Genomic DNA, 19,755 nt, shown 5'->3' with positions numbered 1-19,755 from the left:
GCTGGGACTACAGACGCCCGCCACCACGCCCAGCTAATTTTTTGTATTTTGAGTAGAGACGGGGTTTCACAGTGTTAGCCAGGATGGTCTCGATCTCCTGACCTCATGATCCGCCCTCCTCAGCCTCCCGAAGTACTGGGATTACAGGTGTGAGCCACTGCAACCGGCCAATAAAAAGCTTTTTAAACCAAGGCAATGAAAAAGCTAGATCGGGGTGACACTGGGCAGAGTGTGGAAATGCTTTTTTTATGTGCTTATTATGAAGGTCCATTTCAAACCTCGAATGGTTTATGTGCTTTTTGTTTTTGTTTTGTTTTGTTTTTCGAGATGGAGTCTTGCTCTGTTGCCCAGGCTGGAGTGCAATGGCACAATCTCGGCTCACTGCAACCTCCGCCTCCCGGGTTCAAGCCATTCTCCTACCTCAGCCTCCCAGGTAGTTGGGACTACAGGCATGCACCACTATTCTGAGCTAACTTTTTTGTATTTTTAGTAGAGATGGGGTTTCACCATGCTGGCCAGGCTGCTCTCAAACTCCTGACCTCAAGTGATCCACCTGCTTCAGCCTCCCAAAGTGCTGGGATTACAGATGTGAGCTACCACACCTGGCCTGGTTAATGTTTTAGAACTACACAATTGTCTAAAGAGTTATGTCATCTAAAGAATTACGATGTTAAGTTATGCATTAAAAAGGAGATGGTTGGGCTTATATAAAAGCTAGGTATAAAGTTAAATGTTTACTTAATAATCTTATTTTATAGACCATATTAAATAAGGAGATAGCTTGAAACAAGAAATATTTATTGACTCAAGTGGCTGTAGTCCTGGCTGCTTGGGAGACTGTGGCAGTAGGATCGCTTGAGCCTAGGAGTTCGAGGGTACAGTGAGCCATGATTCTGCCACTGTACTCCAGCCTGGGTGACAGAGCAAGACCCTGTCTCTTAAAACACACGTGCACGCACACACACACACACACACACACAGCCCCAGCAAATACAAACTAGATTTTTCCTACTCACTGGATTCAATGAGCCAATAATCTGGATTAGAATGATACTTACAACCTTTTTAGCACAAATTTTTTTAACATAAATTGTCTTTCATTTAACTTCAAATAACTGAATAAACTAAAAGCAGTTCTCGTAAGAAGACATCTGCGGATGCTACCACACCCAACTAATTATTTTTTTTAGAGATGGAGTCTTGCTCTCTTGCCCTGGCTGGTCTCCAACTCCTGGCCTCAATTAATCCTCCTGCCTCAGCCTCCCAAAGTGTTGGGATTACAGGCGTGAGCTATTGCACCTGGCCCACAGATGTTAGAAGAATGAATGAGCATACTTTTTAAATGAAAATCCAGCACTGATCATTACAAGATTTTGTGATGGTAAATATCAGTATGTAATTTATAACAAAGTAAAGGATGTGAAAATGTAGAATATTCTGGAAAGGTAGTTTGAGACTAGACTATAATAGGGCCTTGAGTGTCATGATAATGCATACAGGCAGTATGCTGTAATGAACTCAAGTATATAAGTGTAACATTTTAGCAAGATCCATATGGCTTGGCACAAATGGAGAAGAACCTGTCACTGATCCGTCTGTCTTTTTACGAGGTTTTTTTTTTCTACATGAACTTCAGAAGCATAGTTTTTGTTGTTTTTTTGTTGTTTTTGTTTTTTGAATCTCGCTGTGTCGCCCAGGCTGGAATGCAGTGGCACGATCTCAGCTCACTGCAACCTCTGCCTCCTGGGTTCAAGCAATTCTGCCTCAGCCTCCCGAGTAGCTGGGATTACAGGTGTCCTCCACCACGGCCGGCTAATTTTTTTTTTTTTTTTTTTTTTTTTTTTTTGAGACGGAGTCTCGCTCTGTCGCCCAGGCTGGAGTGCAGTGGCGCAATCTCGGCTCACTGCAAGCTCCGCCTCCCCGGTTCATGCCATTCTCCTGCCTCAACCTCTCCGAGTAGCTGGGACTACAGGCGCCCGCCACCACGCCCGGCTAATTTTTTTTTTTGTATTTTTAGTAGAGATGGGGTTTCACTGTGGTCTCGATCTCCTGACCTCGTGATCCGCCCGCCTCAGCCTCCCAAAGTGCTGGGATTACAAGCGTGAGCCACCGCCCCCGGCCCCGGCTAATTTTTGTATTTTTAGTAGAGACGGGGTTTCACCATTGTGGCCAGGCTGGTCTTGAACTCCTGACCTCGTGATCCACCTGCCTCGGCCTCTGAAAGTGCTGGGATTATAGGCGTGAGCCACCGCGCCTGGCTGCATAGCTTTATTCTTAATAGCCAAAAGCTAGAAGCAACCCAAATTGTTTTCCAATAGAATAGAGAAATAAATTGGACATATTCATAAATGGATGCTGCACAGTAATAATGAAAATGAGGCAGTGGCTCATGTCTCTAATCCCAGCACTTGGGAGGCTGAGGCACGTGGATCACTTGAGGCCAGGAGTTCAAGACCAGCCTGGCCAACATGGCAAAACCTCATTTCTACTAAAAGTAGAAAAAATTAGCTTGGTGCAATGGCGCACGCCTGTAATCCCAGCTACTCGGGAGGCTGAGGCACAAGAATCATTTGAAACTGGGAGGTGGAAGTTGCGGTGGGCCAAGATTGCGCCACTGTACTCCAGCCTGGGTGACAAAGCAAGACTTTGTCTCAAAAAAAAAAAAGAAAGAAAAATATTTTAAAAGAAAGTGAATAAGGTACTCCTATATACAGCCATATAGATGAATCTCATGAATAATGTTGACCAAAGAAGAAGAGCATAAGAGCATACTCTGTTACTACTTTTATACAAATACAAAACAGGCAAAACCCATCTGTAATTTAAGTTAGGATGAAGGTTACTTTTATAGAGTAGGAGTAGTGAGCAATTTTAGGAGGCATAGGAGGGTGTTCTGGGGTACTGATAATCTATTTCTTCATCTAGGTGTGATCACTTTGTGAGCATTCATTGGGCTGTACATTTATATATGAGACACACAGAATAGCTTGGAAAGAGAGAAACTGAAATCGATGCCAACCCAAAGTCTTTGATGTCTGGGGGAAATGTGATAGTGGGTAGAAAGGTGGGAACATAGGCCGGGTACCATGGCTCCTGCCTGTAATCCCAGCACTTTGGGAGGCTGAGGCAGGCCGATCACCTGAGGTCGGGAGTTCTAAGGCCAGCCTAACTAACATGGAGAAACCCCATCTCTACTAAAAATACAAAATTAGCCGGGCATGGTGCCGCATGCCTGTAATCCCAGCTGCTAGGGAGGCTGAGGCAGGAGAATCGCTTGAACCTGGGAGGTGAGACTCCATCTCAAAAAAACAGAAAAAGAAAGGTGGGAACATTTGAAAGGGGAGTAGCCAAAGGTCATACCCACAGAAAAAAAAAAAAAAAAAAAGCAGTTTTTGTTCAGTAGTGAGAATAATGGCCTGAAAAAGCAGTGCGAAACAGGAGACACTGCTTTCTCTACTGTAAGTGCCTTTAACATGGAAGAATGAGCAACTTCCATTTTTAAAGGAGAACCAGATATTAGGGCAATAGACTCCATTCACTGGGCTACTGGGCTTACTATACATAAGAACAATCTGAGTAGCTTTTTGGGAAAATGTCCTGGATATCACCCCCATATCCTATTTTTTTTTATTTTTTTGAGATGGAGCCTCACTCTGTCAACCAGACTAGAGTGCAGTGGTGTGATCTTGGCTCACTGTAACCTCTGCCTCCCAGGTTCAAGCAATTCTCCTGCCTCAGCCTCCTGAGTAGCTGGGATTACAGGTGCCTGCCACCACACCTGGCTATTCTTTTGTATTTTGGTTTCACCATGTTGGCAAGGCTGGTCTTGAACTCTTCATCTCAGGTGATCTGCACACCTTGGCCTCCCAAAGTTCTGGGGTAACAGGCGTGAGCTACTGCACCCAGCCTCTCACCCCAGTATTCTTATTCAGTATATCTAGGATGTAATTTTAAAAACTCCTTCAGCTGACTGACATACAACCCAATTTGGGAATTCCTTAGTAAAAGAAAAGAGGTAAAAACAGTTTTCATCTGGGTGTGGTGGCGCACGCCTGTAATCCCAGCACTTTGGGAGGCTGAGGCAGGCGGGTCACTAGGTCAGGAGATCCAGACCATCCTAACACGGTGAAACCCCGTCTCTACGGAAAATACAGGCGTGGTGGCACATGCCTGTAGTCCCCGCTACGGAAGGCTGAGGCAGGAGAATTGCTTGAACCCAGGAGGTGGAGGTTGCCGTGAGTGGAGATCAGGCCACTACACTCCAGCCTGGGCAACAATGAGACTGTGTCTCAAAACAAAACGAACAGTTTTCAATGTGAAGGGGAAATCGTTTTCTGTTATTTAATAGGAATTGCAGTAATACAGAGGCTGGGAAGAAAAACTGTCAGTGAGATAATAATCCTTAAAAGAGGAGGTAGAAGTAGGAGACAGTGAGAACATGAGGATGTGAAAAGCATAAATTATTAATTGGCTTGAAGCTTCTGAATAGTGGAACTTTCCTCCTAAGTTATATCCTGCTGGATCTCTCTAAAATACTCATGGGTAGTCAGAACCTGACTTTAATATTTTATATTATCTACTTTCCTGCATGTAGCATTTTTAAAAAATATTCTATCTCTTTATATTTAAACGGCTTTATTGAAGAAGGTCAGTTTTAAGCAACATTTCCATATCTGGTATTTGCTATGCATTATACTAGGTGCTAGAGAAAAGTCAGATGCTTTTCTTGGCTTAAAGAGCATAGTCCAATATAGGGGTATAGGCATAATATCTGCTTACAGATGTCTGTAATATGCATCAGTCATTAACATGACAGTCCGAAAACTTCAAATTGTACCCCATTATTTAATCAAAGTAGAAAAAGTCTACCAAACTGTCATGACCTATACATTTTACTGTCCAGAGACTTGGAGGAGATTCCTATTTTGGTGTCTCATTCTTTGTAATCTGTTATACTATGGGAATTTGTCTTCTTTTATCTAAAACCAGGTGGTCATGGGATATAATCTCCTTCTCCTCACCCTCACCTCTCATCCCCCCAATTGTGTACATTGTACACATTGTCATCTGCTTTTTTCTAGGGCTCAGGATGGGGTTGATGCTTGCTTCTGAATTCTAAGTACTAATGAGGCCACCACTCAATCACTGTGCTAGTGTACAACCGTCTGGTTCCTTCTTTCTGCTTCTTATCATGACCCTGAACTCCTAAGAGATAGGTCCATTGACAAGTATTCATATAATGTTAACCAGTTCATTTTTTCATTTACGTATAGCTAAATTTGTACAGATATATATCATTTTCTGCACCTCTTTTGCAGGTAGTAGCCATGGTTATGTGGGTTCCAGTAGTAGAATATCAAGAAGAACACATTTATGCTCTGCTGCTACCAGTAGTTTACTAGACATTGATCCATTAATTTTAATACATTTGTTGGACCTTAAGGACCGGAGCAGTATAGAAAATTTGTGGAGCTTACAGCCTCGCCCACCTGCTTCACTTCTGCAGCCCACAGGTAAAATAATAACAATGATAATTTCCTTTTTTCCTGTGGTTCTCTAAAAGAACTCTTTGATTTTCATTTAAGTATTTCAGCTATGTGTGGAACATGGTGTATTTCTGTGTTTTTCATTGTATACCATAAAAATGACATTTATATCAACCAAATTAATTTTTAAATTACTGTTCAAAGGTGATTTGTGCAAAAACAAAGTAAAAATGCCTGCAAGAAGGTTTTTTATGATTTGCTACTCAGATTTTGCCTGACAGTTTGATCCATATGAAATACAGTTACTTCTTTGTCAATGGACTTTTTTTGGTCAGGCTTCATGAATTCCCTTACTTCCAAGTGGAACTATATCTAAATTGAACATAGAAAAAGGTGACTTACTCATTCTTTGATATTCAATAGCTTAAAAATGTATGCCAGTTGGCAGCAGTGTTTTCTGTGCAAAGGTTATTTGTTAAATAGAAATTATATTTGTGTTACTATAATAAAATGGGGTTTGTATAGTCAAATATGGGCTTTTTTAAACTCTCAGGGATAGAGTCATTTTGGACAACTAAGTATTTGTCTTTAAAAGCTACATTTTAAAAACCATTTTTGTTGGAATGCTTTCTAAAGTATATTCAGTATATTCAAAAATATATGCCAAATATTTTTCTACCTTCTTAAACAATAGTATTATATACATCAAATCAATGATTTAGAACTCTGATTTTGATGCAGTTTTAAGGCAAGAGAACTCATTTTTCAATCAAAGTCCAAGGCAGAACCTCTGTGTAAATAACAGAGAAATAGAGCTCTTCTACTGGTGTAGGGACATGGAGCCCAGATTATTTAGGCTTCTTCTTTCCTAAGAGCCAGATATACTTCCTGAAAGTCTGGATCCTCAGCTTAAAAGACTGTCTTCAGGTTGTGAAACAGTTGCCTTTTATGTGTGCGCCAAGTATGCTTTATATAAAGTTTTACTTAAATGTTAAGTGTGGTTTGCAAAGGCCCAGTGAAACAGACAGGTTCTGATTCTGTAGGTAGATATGTAAGTTGGTTTAACCTTTTTGAAGGACAATTTTGTAGTAGTTTTAAAATGTCTATATCCTTTAAGCCTGTAATGTCACTTTGAGGAGTATATTCCAAAGAGAAAACAAGCAGATGTTTAAAAATATTTAACAATACAGTTATAGCTGAATAAATTACAGTGTACCATGCAATGGTATATTTTATAGACAGGTAAAATCGTGTTTTTGAAAATATTCAGTATTATTGGGAAAAATGCAAACTAAACAGTAAGATTTCTGTGTAAAACTAGTTTTCTGTGTAAAAATAATACAAATGAGATGATCTGAATTTCAAACTTAGGTGATAAAATGCTGGTGATAATGAGGGCGGGGAAAATAGTAGAAAGAAAAAGTAAGTTTTGGATTTAAACATCTTGAGCATAACAGTGTGACATCATATTAGAGAGGACCAGTAGGCAGCTAAAAATTAAGAACTGGGGCTGGGCGCAGTGGCTCACGCCTGTAATCTCAGCACTTGGGGAGGCTGAGGCGGGTGGATCACCTGAGGTCAGGAGTTCGAGACCAGCCTAGCCAACATGGTGAAATCCTGTCTCTACTAAAAACACAAAAAATTAGCCGGCCGTTGTGGCAGGTGCCTGTAATCCCAGCTACCTGGGAGGCTGAGACAGGAGAATGGCTTGAACCTGGGAGTTGGAGGTTGCAGTGAGCCGAGATTGTGCCATTGCACTCCAGCCTGGGCAACAAGAGTGAAACTCCATGAAAAAAAAAAAATGAACTGGAATACAGACAGTTATTTTTCTGGAGGTGATACTGGATAATTAAAACCAAGGGTGTGAGATTGCAAAAGAGTTTTAAGAATATTTTAAAAGAAGAGAGCCAGGAACATAATCCTGATGAACATCTGTTTTTACTGAGTGTCAGGAAGATGAGCCAGATAAAGAGCTTTTAGAAAGGAGAAAAAATGCTCATGGAAGCCAAATGAAAATACCTTTCAGTGAAGGGATGTTAATAAAAGCTAGTGTGCAGAAAGATATGACTTTCCTTTTACTGAAAAGGCTTGCTTGGGTCATTTTTTGTTTATTTGTTTGTTTGTTTTTGAGGCAGAGTCTCACTCTGTTGCCCAGGCTGGAGTGCTCTACAATTTTTTGTAGAGACAGGTTTCACCATGTTAGCCAGGCTTGTCTCAAAACTCCTGAGCTCAAGTGATCCACCTGCCTCGGCCTCCCAAAGTGTGCTGGGATTATAGGTGAGCCACTGCATGTGGCGTTCTTGGGTTTTGATGTTTATTTTTTTCTGTGTATTTATTTAACACATATAACATTTGTCAGATTAACTTCAAGTTCATGTTCTTAACCATGTAAAGGAGTACTGTAAAAGGTATCAGGTAATCTAGTTGAACCAGATTTTAAGGTACATATAGTGGTAAGTAGAACTAGAAAGTCATGTTAGGTCCATTCTATGAAAGGACTTGCATGCTAGCCGGAGGAATTTATTCATAGTAGGCATGGAGAGCCATTGTTTTATTTTAGAAGTGGTTAGATTCAAACTGTATTTCAGAAAGTTGACAATTCTGAGAAAATTATCAGAAATGGAAGTTCTAATAAAAAAAAATTTTTTGTACAGACAGGGTGTCACTATGCTCCCCAGGCTGATCTTGAACTTCTGGCCTCAAGCAATTCTCTCACCTCAGCCTCCTGAAGTGCTGGGATTACAGGCGTAAGCCACTGCACCTGGCCAGAAATACGTATTTTTAATATAATGTTCTATATGGCAGATTTGACAAAGTATTTGGTTTCTAGATTTTTCTTTGTCATTTTTTCAATTATAAACATAATAAAAGCTCTGTAGAAAGTTTCAGAAAAGTAGAGAAGTTTAAAGAAGAAAGCACAAGGCAGTAGGGCAGCTTTTAAACTTTTAGAATTAAATGTGTAATTCAAATTTGAGTATGATGTGACTCAGATTCTAACTCTGAAGGTGTGAATAAGTTAGGATTCTTTATTTTCATTAACGGAATTTAGTGCATGTTTAATTGTTGATATCACGTAAAGCACGCTAGCTTATTTTACACATCAAATTTGCATATATTCATGGTACAAATGATTTCATGAATATTAACGTTTATGTTAACATGACTTGTCAATTTCTCTGAAGCATCGTATTCTCGAAAAGATAAAGACCAAAGGAAGCAGCAGGCAATGTGGCGAGTGCCCTCTGATTTAAAGATGCTAAAAAGACTCAAAACTCAAATGGCCGAAGTTCGATGTATGAAAACTGATGTAAAGAATACACTTTCAGAAATAAAAAGCAGCAGTGCTGCTTCTGGAGACATGCAGACAAGCCTTTTTTCTGCTGACCAGGCAGCTCTGGCTGCATGTGGAACTGAAAACTCTGGCAGATTACAGGATTTGGGAATGGAACTCCTGGCAAAGTCATCAGTTGCCAATTGTTACATACGAAACTGTAAGTGATATGTTCCTAGTGTCATTTCTCCACATGTTATTTGGGAAGCTAGGTGACTGATTTTTTCAAAAGAATAATATTTAAATACCTTTCTTCCAGTGAGTTGAGACTACAAATTACATGTGACTAAGAAATATCTATTCAGATTTTTTTTACCCTTTTTTTTTTTTTTTTTTTTTTTTTGAGACGGAGTCTCGCTCTGTCACCCAGGCTGGAGTGCAGTGGCGCAGTCTCGGCCCACTGCAAGCTCCGCCTCCCAGGTTCATGCCATTCTCCTGCCTCAGCCTCTCCGAGTAGCTGGGACTACAGGCGCCCGCCACCACGCCCGGCTAATTTTTTTTTTTTTGTATTTTTAGTAGAGATGGGGTTTCACTGTGGTCTCGATCTCCTGACCTCGTGATCCGCCCGCCTCAGCCTCCCAAAGTGCTGGGATTACAAGCATGAGCCACCGCGCCCGGCCTTTTTTATCAGATTATTAAATTTTTTCCTATAGAGTTTTTTGAGATCCTGGTCATTAATCTCTTGTTAGATGTAGTTTTCTCATACTTCTGCTGCTACTTAAGTCAGTTACTATAGTTTTCCAAGAAAAACTAATTATATTTGGGTCTTTAAATTTATTGATATACAGTCATTTATTCTATTTTCTTAAATTTTTAAAACTTCTTTTGCATATGGGGTGTTAACTTCTTTTTCACTTATTTTATTGCTTACTTGTGTTTTTTTTCCTCCTTTGATTTGACCTGCTCAAGGAATTTGCTAATTTTGTTCATCTCCTCAAAGACTAAGTTCTTAGATTTATTTCATCCATTTCATCCATTGTCTTTTACCCTTTCATTATATTTCTGCTTTTGTCTTTGTTAATGTTTTTTTTTTTTTTCTTTTTTTTTTTGAGACAGTCTTGCTCTGTCCGCCAGGCTGGAGTGCAGTGGCGCAATCTTGGCTCACTGCAAACTCCGTCTCCTGGGCTCAACCACTTCTCCTACTTCAGCCTCCTGAGTAGCTGGGATTACAGATGTGTGCCACCACACCCAGCTAATTTTTGTATTTTTAGTAGAGGTGGGGTTTCACCATGCTGGCCAGGCTGGTCTCAAACTCCTGACCTCAGGTAGTCCACTCACTTTGGCCTCCCAAAGTGCTGGGATTACTGGCATGAGCCACCGCGCCCAACCTGTTAATGCATTCTTTTTTCCTTAACCGATAATTCATTTATCCTTTTAGTGGAGAAATTGGTCATCATTTTTCCTAAGTCTAGAACATTTATCTAAGTCTAAGAACATTTTCATTAACTCTCTCCCTAGAACTCCAAACCCATTAAAAGTCATTCCCCATCTTCCCCTTCTCCTGTCGTCTGGTAACCGCTAATCTACTTTTTCCCTATGGATTTTTCTTATTCTGGAGTTTTTTTTTTTTTTTTTTTTTTTTTGAGACGGAGTCTCACTCTGTCGCCCAGGCTGGAGTGTAGTGGCGCAATCTCGGCTCACTGCAAGCTCCACCTCCCAGGTTCACGCCATTCTTCTGCCTCAGCCTCACGAGTAGCTAGGACTACAGGTGTGCACCACCACACCCAGCTAACTTCTGTACTTTTAGTAGAGACGAGATTTCACCATGTTGTCCAGGATGGTCTCAAATCTCTTGACCTCATGCTCTGCCCACCTCAGCCTCCCAAAGTGCTGGGATTACAGATGGTGAGCCACTGTGCCCAGCCTGGACTTTTCATATAGACTCATACCATATGAGGTCTTCTATGTCTGGCTTATTTCACTTAATACAGCCCTTTCAAGGTTCATTCATGTTGTGGCATATATTCTTTTTTATGGCTGCATGATATTTTATTGTATGGCTGTACTACATACTGTTTATCCACTTATTAGTTGATGGATATTTGGGTTGTTTCTACTTTTTGGCTATTATCAGTAGTGCTGCTGTGAACATTCGTGTACAAGTTTCTGTTTGGACATACAGTTTTGTTTGAGTATATGCTTAGAAGTGGAATTAATGGGTTACATGGCAACTGTGTTTAACTTTTTGAGGAACTATGAGTGCCAGACTATTTTCCAAAGTAGCTGCATCATTTTATATTCCCAGCAGCAGTATATGAGGGCTCCAGGTTTTCCACACCGTTGGCAACACTTGTTATTGTCCCTCTTTTTTTCCTTACCCGTTGCATTGTCTTGGCATCCTTGTCAAAAATCAGTGGACCATAAATGTAAGGGTTTGTTTCTAGACTCTCAATTCTGTTTTGATGATATATACGTGTATATGGCGGTACCACATAGTCTTGATTACTTAGTTATAGTAACTTTTGAACTCAGAAGTGAGTGTTCCATTTAAGATTGTTTTGGGTATTGTGGGTCTCTTACATTTTCAAATGGATTTGGGGATTAGCTTGTCAATTTCTGCAAAAAAAAAAAAAACATAGCTACTATTTTTATAGAAATTGTGTTGAATCTGTATATCAATTTTAAGAATATTGCTTTGTTAACAGTATTTAGTGTTCCAATCAGTGATGAACACAGGATGTCTTTGCTGTTGTCTCTATTTTCTTTCAACAATGTGTGGTAGTTTTCAGTGGACAAGTCTCACATTTCTTTTGTTAAATAAATTCCTAAGTATTTTAATTGTATTTTGTGCTATTAAAAATGAAATTGTTTTCTTAACTTCATTCTCACATTGTCTGCTAGTGCAGAGAAATACAATAAGTTATTTTGTCTTATATCCTGCAACCTTGCTAAACCTGTTTATTATCTATTAATGAATTTCTTCTTTTTATTTTTATTCTTTTTTACAATTTTATTTTTATTCTTTTTTAAAAATGTATTTTTAAAAGAGATTTATTTAACTCACAGTTCTGCAGGCTGAATTCAACGGCAGGGCCCTGCCTTCTGGCAATAGCATTCTTGCTTGCTTATTTTTATTGTCTTCCTAGCTTTTGAATCTATGCATATTAGGTCATATAGTCCCTTTTTTACCTAATTAATTCATTTTAAGGCTATACATTTTCTTTTCACTACTGGTTTGGCCACAGGCATTTTGATTTCAAGTACCATAATTGTAATTTGTTTCTAACTCAGCATTGATTTTCTTTTTAATCCAGTAATACTTTATAATTTCCACATGTTTGACGGGTTATATTTTTGTTAATAGTTTAACTGCATTGAAATTTGTATGATTTTTCTTATGGAGCTCACAGATAATCTTTTAAGTAGTCTTTTAAGTTAAGATTTTACGGGCTGTGTGCGGTGGCTCATGCCTGTAATCCCAGCACTTTGGGAGGCCGAGGCAGGTGGATCACCTGAGGTCAGGTGTTCGAGACCAGCCTGGCCAACATGACAAAACCCTGTCTCTACTAAAAATACAAAAATTAGCTGGGCATGGTGGCGGGTGCCTGTAATCTCACCTACTTGGGAGGCTGAGGCAGGAGAATTGCCTGAACCCAGAAGGTGGAGGTTGTAGTGAGCCAAGATCGCTCCATTGCACTCCAGCCTGGGCAGCAAGAGCAAGACTCCATCTGGGAAATAAATAAATAAATAAATAAAAATAAAAAATAAAAAAGATTCTGCTCCACAAGCAACAAGATGGGAATGTTTTATGACAAAAGTCTAAACCAGTTGGGGCTACAGAATGTTGTTTATTTTTAGACAGTAGAGAGAACAGCTTCCATGCAAGATAAGATTAAAACTTTTTCTGACAGACTAAATAGTTTTATGCTGTTGTAGCCTATTCAGAGGTGTTCTTAAATGTCTTTGCAGCCACAAATAAGAGGAGTAATTCACCTAAGCCAGCTCGATCCAGTGTAGCAGGTAGTCTATCACTTCGAAGAGCAGTGGACCCTGGAGAAAATAGTCGTTCAAAGGGAGACTGTCAGACTCTATCTGAAGGTAAATTTGAGGGATTCAGAATGTACTTTTAGTGGGGTAGATATTTATTACCTGAAATTGATGTTATCTTGGAGCTTTAGATCTTGAAGGGTACCAAAAATGCTAAAGTTGGATTTGAAAGTTTCTTTTTTTGAAACAGGGTCTCACCTTGTCACCCAGGCTGGAGTGCAGTGGTGCGATCTTGGCTCACCGTGGCCTCGACCAGTGGTTTAAGAGATCCTCCTGCCTCAGCCCCACCAAGTAGCTGGGACTACAGGTGTGCACCATTACGCCTGGCTAATTTTTGTATTTTTTGTAGAGACAGATTGCCCAGGCTGGCCTTAAACTCCTGAGCTCAAGCAGTCCGCCTGCCCCAACCTCCCAAAGTGCTAGGCTTACAGGAATGAGTCCCACTGCACCTGGCTGGAAAGTTTCTTGATCTCACAACAGAACGGACCCTTAACAAAATACAGCCATTAGACTATGTATTCTAAACACCTTAATTTTATTTATTTTTTATTTTTGTTGTTTTCCTGAGACAGAGTCTTGCTCTGTTTTCCAGGCTAGGGATGCAGTGGTGCAATCATAGCTCACTGTAGCCTTGACCTCCCAGACAAAAGTGATCCTTCCACCTCAGCCTCCCAAGTAGCTGGGACCACAGACACAGGCACATGCAGCCATACCTGGCTTTTTTTGTTGTTGTTGTTGCCGAGACAGGGTTTTGCTACATTTCCCAGGCTGGTCTTGAACTTTTGGGCTCAAGCAGTCTTCCTGTCTCAGCCTCCCAAAGTGTAAAATTACAGGTGTGAGCCACAACACTTGGCCTGGACTCCTTAATTTTAAATGCCTGGCATAAAAAACAAGGGATATGTTTCAAAATTATTTTTGAAGTATTTTTTGTTTTTTTTTTTGAGATGGAGTTTTTTGCTCTTGTTGCCCAGGCTGGAGTGCAATGGTGCGATCTCGGCTCACCGCAACCTCCGTCCGCCGTGTTCAAGTGATTCTCCTGCCTCAGTCTCCCGAGTAACTGGGGCTACAAGCGCACGCCACCACGCCTGGCTAATTTTTGTATTTGTAGTAGAGACGGGGTTTCGCCACATTGGCCAGGCTGGTCTTGAACTCCTGACCTCAGGTGATCCATCTGCCTTGGCCTCCCAGAGTGCTAGGATTACAGGCATGAGCCACCACGCCTGGCCTATTTTTGAAGTTTTTATGTAGTTTTAAAGTTATATATATATATAGTGAGATTTTCTAATATAACCGAGAGAGACCTTTCATGTTTATTTGCCTTCTTTCTGATTATCCCTCCTTTTTTTTTTGAGACAGAGTCTCGCTCTGTCGCCCAGACTGGAGTGCAGTGGCGCAATCTCAGCTCACTGCAAGCTCCGCCTCCCGGGTTCACGCCATTCTCCTGCCTCAGCCTCTCCGAGTAGCTGGGACTACAGGCGCCCGCCACAACGCCCGGCTAATTTTTTTGTATTTTTAGTAGAGACGGGGTTTCACCATGGTCTCGATCCCCTGAACTTGTGATTTGCCCGCCTCGGCCTCCCAAAGTGCTGGGATTACAAGCGTGAGCCACCGCGCCCGGCCTATCCCTCCTTTTGTTTTTTTTTTGGAGACAGTCTTGCTCTGTTGTCCAGGCTGGAGTGTAGCACAATCTCGGCTCACTGCAACCTCCGCCTCCAAGGTTCAAGTGATCCTTGTGTCTCAACCTCCCAAGTAGCTGGGATTACAGGCGCACACCACCATGCCCAGCTAATTTTTGTATTCCGTCTTCCTTTTTTTTGAAGGCTCCCCAGGAAGCTCTCAGTCTGGGAGCAGGCACAGTTCTCCCCGAGCCTTGATACATGGCAGTATCGGTGATATTCTGCCAAAAACTGAAGACCGGCAGTGTAAAGCTTTGGATTCAGATGCTGTTGTGGTTGCAGTTTTCAGTGGCTTGCCTGCTGTTGAGAAAAGGAGGAAAATGGTCACGTTGGGGTAAATTAAGTTGTTTTGTATATGTAATGGTATAATAGCTAATAGCTTTGTTTGGAACTTTATGCATCATGATGAACAAATTAATTTCTACCTTGTTAATTTTTTAGTGGACAGAAAATACATTTATTGCACTAAATTTTAACTTTTTTTTTTTTTTTTTTTTTTTTAACAGAGCCTTGCTCTGTCACCCAGGCTGGAGTGCAGTGGCGTGATCTCAGCTCACTGCAACCTCTGCCTCCCGGGTTCAAGTGATTCTCCTGCCTCAGCCTCCCAAGTAGCTGGGATTACAGGTGCCCACCACCACACCCTGCTAATTTTTGTATTTTTAGTAGAGACGAGGTTTCGCCATGTTGGCCAGGCTGGTCTTGAACTCCTGAGACCTCAAGTGATATGCCCACCTCGGCCTCCCAGAGTGTTGGGATTACAGGCGTGAGCCACTGCACCTGGCCTAAATTTTAACTTTTTAAAGTATCAGAGATTTTACTTTTTTTTTTTAAATGGGATGAGATAGTACTTTTTTCTTTTTTTTGAGATGGAGTCTCGCTCTGTTGCCGAGGCTGGAGTGCAGTGGCACGATCTTGGCTCACTGCAAGCTCCGCCTCCCGGGTTCACGCCATTCTCCTGCCTCAGCCTCTCCGAGTAGCCGGGACTACAGGCGCCCACCACCACGCCCGGCTGATTTTTTTTTTTTTTTTTGTATTTTTAGTAGAGACGGGGTTTCACCATGGTCTCGAGAGATAGTACTTTTTTTAACGGGATAAGATAGTACCGGAAGTTTAGTTTAAATATGTTAGAGCTCATTTTCACAATGATACGTAATCTTATCTGAACTCTGCCTTGTAAATTTGTGTGTGTTGGTGGTGGGGGGGGGCGGTCAGCTTTTTTTTTCTTTTTTTTTTTTTTTTTCAGTCTATCCTACACTTGTCAAAGATGTTAGTGTTGGGCTATATTATGTGTCACAGGCATTTATATATATTTTGTATGAAACAAAGCACTTACAGCAACTTTAACACTACTTTTCTGCTTTTATCTCACCTTTCTTCTCTCCTCTTATCAAAGTATCCTCAAAACTTAAAGTTGGAATTTCCCAAAAAGATATATAGTAGTTAACACGTTTATCTCTGCCCTAGGAGACATAAACTCAAATCCCAGGCATGGCAATTAAACTTCCATCTATTCAAAACATAGAGTGATTATAGATACTGGCTATGGATGTGGCAGATGATTAGCCATTAATATCCATCTGAGTATCTATTTTATGGATATTAAACCTATTTCTAAATTTAAACAATGAAATAGTTCTATTTTGGAGACTCTGAAAAGAATTTTACCTAAATTGGAGAAAGATTAACACCCTTTAAGTTTACTTAATTTTATATAGTAAGGTCTGGCTCATTACCAAAACTACAAGATCAGTTGGTGGTTTAGCTTTCTGGCTCAAGTTTCAGTAGTAGAAAGGTGTTAAAATCACTGGAGATTATCTTGTCTTCCCTACCTACTACCTAGACTGATGTTTTATACATATCTTCAAATTAAAGTTCAACTAGCTCTTATATTTTATTTGCTATGGAGATATTTTCATCTGCCTTTAGTCATCACAATTAAATGTACATGAACTTAGTCTTTTTTTTTTCTAGAGTGTAAAATCCTGTACAAGTGTCTGCAGCTTGATCCTCATTTTGCAGTTGATTTTATCTGCCATCCTGGTTCATGTAGGTGCTGTCCAGCTCATGTCTTTTTTTTCCCTGCCTGATTTAAAGTAGTGTAAGCAAAAAGTTTAAATACTAATGAAAGGCTGGGCACAGTGGCACACGCCTGTAATCCCAGCACTTTTGGAGGCTGAGGTGGGAGGATGGCCTGAGCCCAGGAGTTTGAGAACACCCTGGGCAACATAGCAAGACCTTGCCTCTGTTTATTTTTTAAATAAAAATAAATATTAAATACTAATGATAAGTGTTTCAAAATGAAAGGAAAAAAGAATGAGTGAAAAATTTCCCATCCTTATCTCCCCATGACCTAGTTTTCCAACCCCCTGCCCACACACATTCATGCTGTTCTTAATTTTTCATATATGCTGTGTCTTCTCAGTTTTTGTGTATATTTAAGGAACTGTGACTATGTAGCTTTTTTAATACAAAAGATGTACTTTATTTTCTCATTCAATAATATCTCTCAGACCAGGCATGGTGGCTCACACCTGTAACCCCAGCACTTTGGGAGGCTGAGGTGGGCAGATCACTTGAGGTCAGGAGTTCGAGACCAGCCTGGCCATCATGGTGAAACACTGTCTCTACTAAAAACAAAGTACAAAAATTGCTGGGCATGGTGCTGGACACCTGTAATCCCAGCTACTTGGGAGGCTGAGGCAGGAGAATCACTTGAGCCCAGGAGGCAGTGGTTGCAGTGAGCTGAGATCACATCACTACACTTTAGCCTGGGTGACAGAGTGAGAATCTATCTCAAATAATAGTAATAATAATATATCTCAAAAGTCTTTCCCTATTAGAACATATTATTTAAAACTTCTATTTATATTTATTTTTAAGTTAAAATTTTATTGAGCTAATTATAGGTTCACATGCAGTTGTAAGAAATAATGCAGCGAGATCCTGTGTACTTTTCTCCCCTAATGATAACATTTTGCAAAACTGTAGTACAGTATCACAACCAGGATACCAACATTGATATAATCCACCATTTCATAACATTTTTTTGTGAATATTTAGTGGAAAAAAAATTTTTTTTTTTTTTTTTGAGACAGTGTCTCACTCTGTTGCCCAGGCTGGAGTGCAACGGTGCAATCTCGGCTCACTGCAACCTCCGCCTCCCGGGTTCAAGCAATTCTCTGCCTCAGCCTCCCGAGTAGCCGGGATTACAGGCGCCCACCACCATACCCGGCTAATTTTTGTATTTTTAGTAGAGACAGGGTTTCACCATCTTGGCCAGGCTGGTCTTGAACTCGTACCTCAGGTGATCCACCTGCCTTGGCCTCCCAAAGCGCTGGGATTACAGGCATAAGCCACTGTGCCAGGCCCTTAGTGAAATATTTTCACATAAAATTTGAAATTTATTATTAAACACCAGAGCACGTACCCTACTTAGTTTGGTGCTCAGTCCAAAAAGAAAATATAGATTATTGTGTCACTTACTAGTTATATAAAAATATCAAGTTGTTTTCTTCTTTGAGGGTTAATGCTAAAGGAGGTCATCTGGAAGGACTGCAGATGACTGATTTGGAAAATAATTCTGAAACTGGAGAGTTACAGCCTGTACTACCTGAAGGAGCTTCAGCTGCCCCTGAAGAAGGTAAGGAATGATAAACTTACAAGTAAGCAGGAAATGAGAATTCTGTCCCTTTTTTGGTGGTGGGTGGTGGGTGGTGGGTCGTGGTGGTGGTGGTGGTGGTGCTGTTGGTAGTGATAGGGATAGGGAGTGGTTGGTTTAACGGAAATGTTACTGAGATCTGCTATTCAACATGCTTGATCTGAACACAACATTCCTTGTGCCACTGAATTTGATTTGCTAAGATACCAAATACAGAGGAAGGCAAAATGGATAAGTTACTATATAAAAGGACAGGCCTTACTAGAACAGGCATTTGTATGGGGAAAAAAATCTGCATATAGTTCATCTGTTCGGTCAATAAATATGTTAAGGCACCTACATACCAGGCATCGAATTTTTGCTAGATTTATTAATACAAAGTTGAATTAGACATGTTCACAATCTAATGGGGAAGATATGCCCCAGAACAACTAATTAGAATAGTAAATGTTAAGTATTTTTTAAAGTCAGTCTTAAGTAGTGTCTGTAGATAGCTTTTTTCTTCTTAAAGAAGCATTCCAAGTTTTGACCATTTTTTAAATCCTGTATGATGACTGACTCCAACTTGTTCTCAGCTGTACTTTCTAGTGTTTCTTTTGCATGTTCTTCCAAGTTCGTTATTGTTTATCTGAAAGTATAGAAGACATTTTGCAATTTGGGGCAACAGAGGTGCTTGGAACAAGGCTATGTGTATTGCCCTTGCTGTGTCCTTTATAAGTTGTTAGAAAAGAACGTCAACTCTCTTAATGATATTTGGCCTTGTAATTTTTTCATTTCTTAGTGAAACTCCGCCACCTTCCACCTCTGCACTCATTTGAATTTCAACGATTGATGAACTGTAGCTCAAAGCATACATACATGTGCCAGCATCTACTCAGCTGTCCTAAGAAGAGGGTGTGTAGGTGGTGGCATTTTCAGGTTTCTCAGTTAAAGAACACCAAACATTTTGGTTTTCTTAATTGGTGCTTCTATAGTGGGCAGCATTATTTCAGTAGAAGAGATTAAATAGAAAAGATTTTTGTAAATGATGTCTTTATTGTTAAAACATCAAGAAAGAAATACTATGATTGATGATCTTTATAGAATGGGCCTGTGGGGAATACTTTCTTTTTCTGTTTTTTTTTTTTTTTTCCCAAGACAGAGTCTAGCTCTGTTGCCCAGGCTGGAGTGCAGTGGCGCAATCTTGCGATCTTGGCTGACTGCAGCCTCCAACTCCCGGGTTCAAGCAATTCTCCTGCCTCAGCCTCTGCGTAGCTGGGATTACAGGTGCCTGCCAACACACCCGGCTAATTTTTGTATTTTTAGTAAGAGACGGGATTTCACTGTGTTGGCCAGGCTGGTCTCGAACTCCTGACCTCGTGATCCCCTTGCCTCAGCCTCCCAAAGTGCTGGGATTACAGGAGTGAGCCATTGCGCCCGGCCCCAGCCTTCCAATTTCTAACCCTGTGACTATTAGATGAGTAGGAGTATTAGGGATGAGTATTAGGGATGAGTAGGAGTTAGCCAGATGAAGACTGGTGAAAGGCCAGAAGGGAGACAGACAGAGGCCAGATCATGAAGAGTTACGTGGAGTGTCCCAGCTAGAATTTGAACTTTGTCATCTGAATAGGATCTAAG

General features: G+C 40.6%; 1 protein-coding gene across 6 annotated transcripts in view; it reads left to right on the top strand.

The window, feature by feature from the left end:
• The window catches only part of TRIM37 (tripartite motif containing 37), a 113,042-nt gene that overhangs the window by 65,970 nt on the left and 27,317 nt on the right, over nt 1-19,755 (top strand). For 3 of the 6 annotated variants that reach the window (XM_030827902.1, XM_030827903.1, XM_030827899.1), the window contains exons 18-22: nt 5,319-5,513; nt 8,669-8,977; nt 12,727-12,855; nt 14,625-14,814; nt 18,002-18,120. In XM_030827902.1, the coding sequence (XP_030683762.1) occupies nt 5,319-5,513; nt 8,669-8,977; nt 12,727-12,855; nt 14,625-14,814; nt 18,002-18,120 (942 nt within the window). Of the gene's footprint in view, nt 1-5,318; nt 5,514-8,668; nt 8,978-12,726; nt 12,856-14,624; nt 14,815-18,001; nt 18,121-18,919; nt 19,245-19,755 lie in introns of those variants that run through there. The other 3 variants (XM_030827904.1, XM_030827901.1, XM_030827900.1) reach the window with 2 other exon arrangements.

The sequence above is a fragment of the Nomascus leucogenys genome, chromosome 14 (assembly GCF_006542625.1).
Source record: "Nomascus leucogenys isolate Asia chromosome 14, Asia_NLE_v1, whole genome shotgun sequence".
In the NCBI taxonomy this organism is placed as follows: Eukaryota; Metazoa; Chordata; class Mammalia; order Primates; family Hylobatidae; genus Nomascus; species Nomascus leucogenys.
Note: the sequence above shows the minus strand (reverse complement) of the source record. Positions and strands in the feature narration are given on the sequence as shown.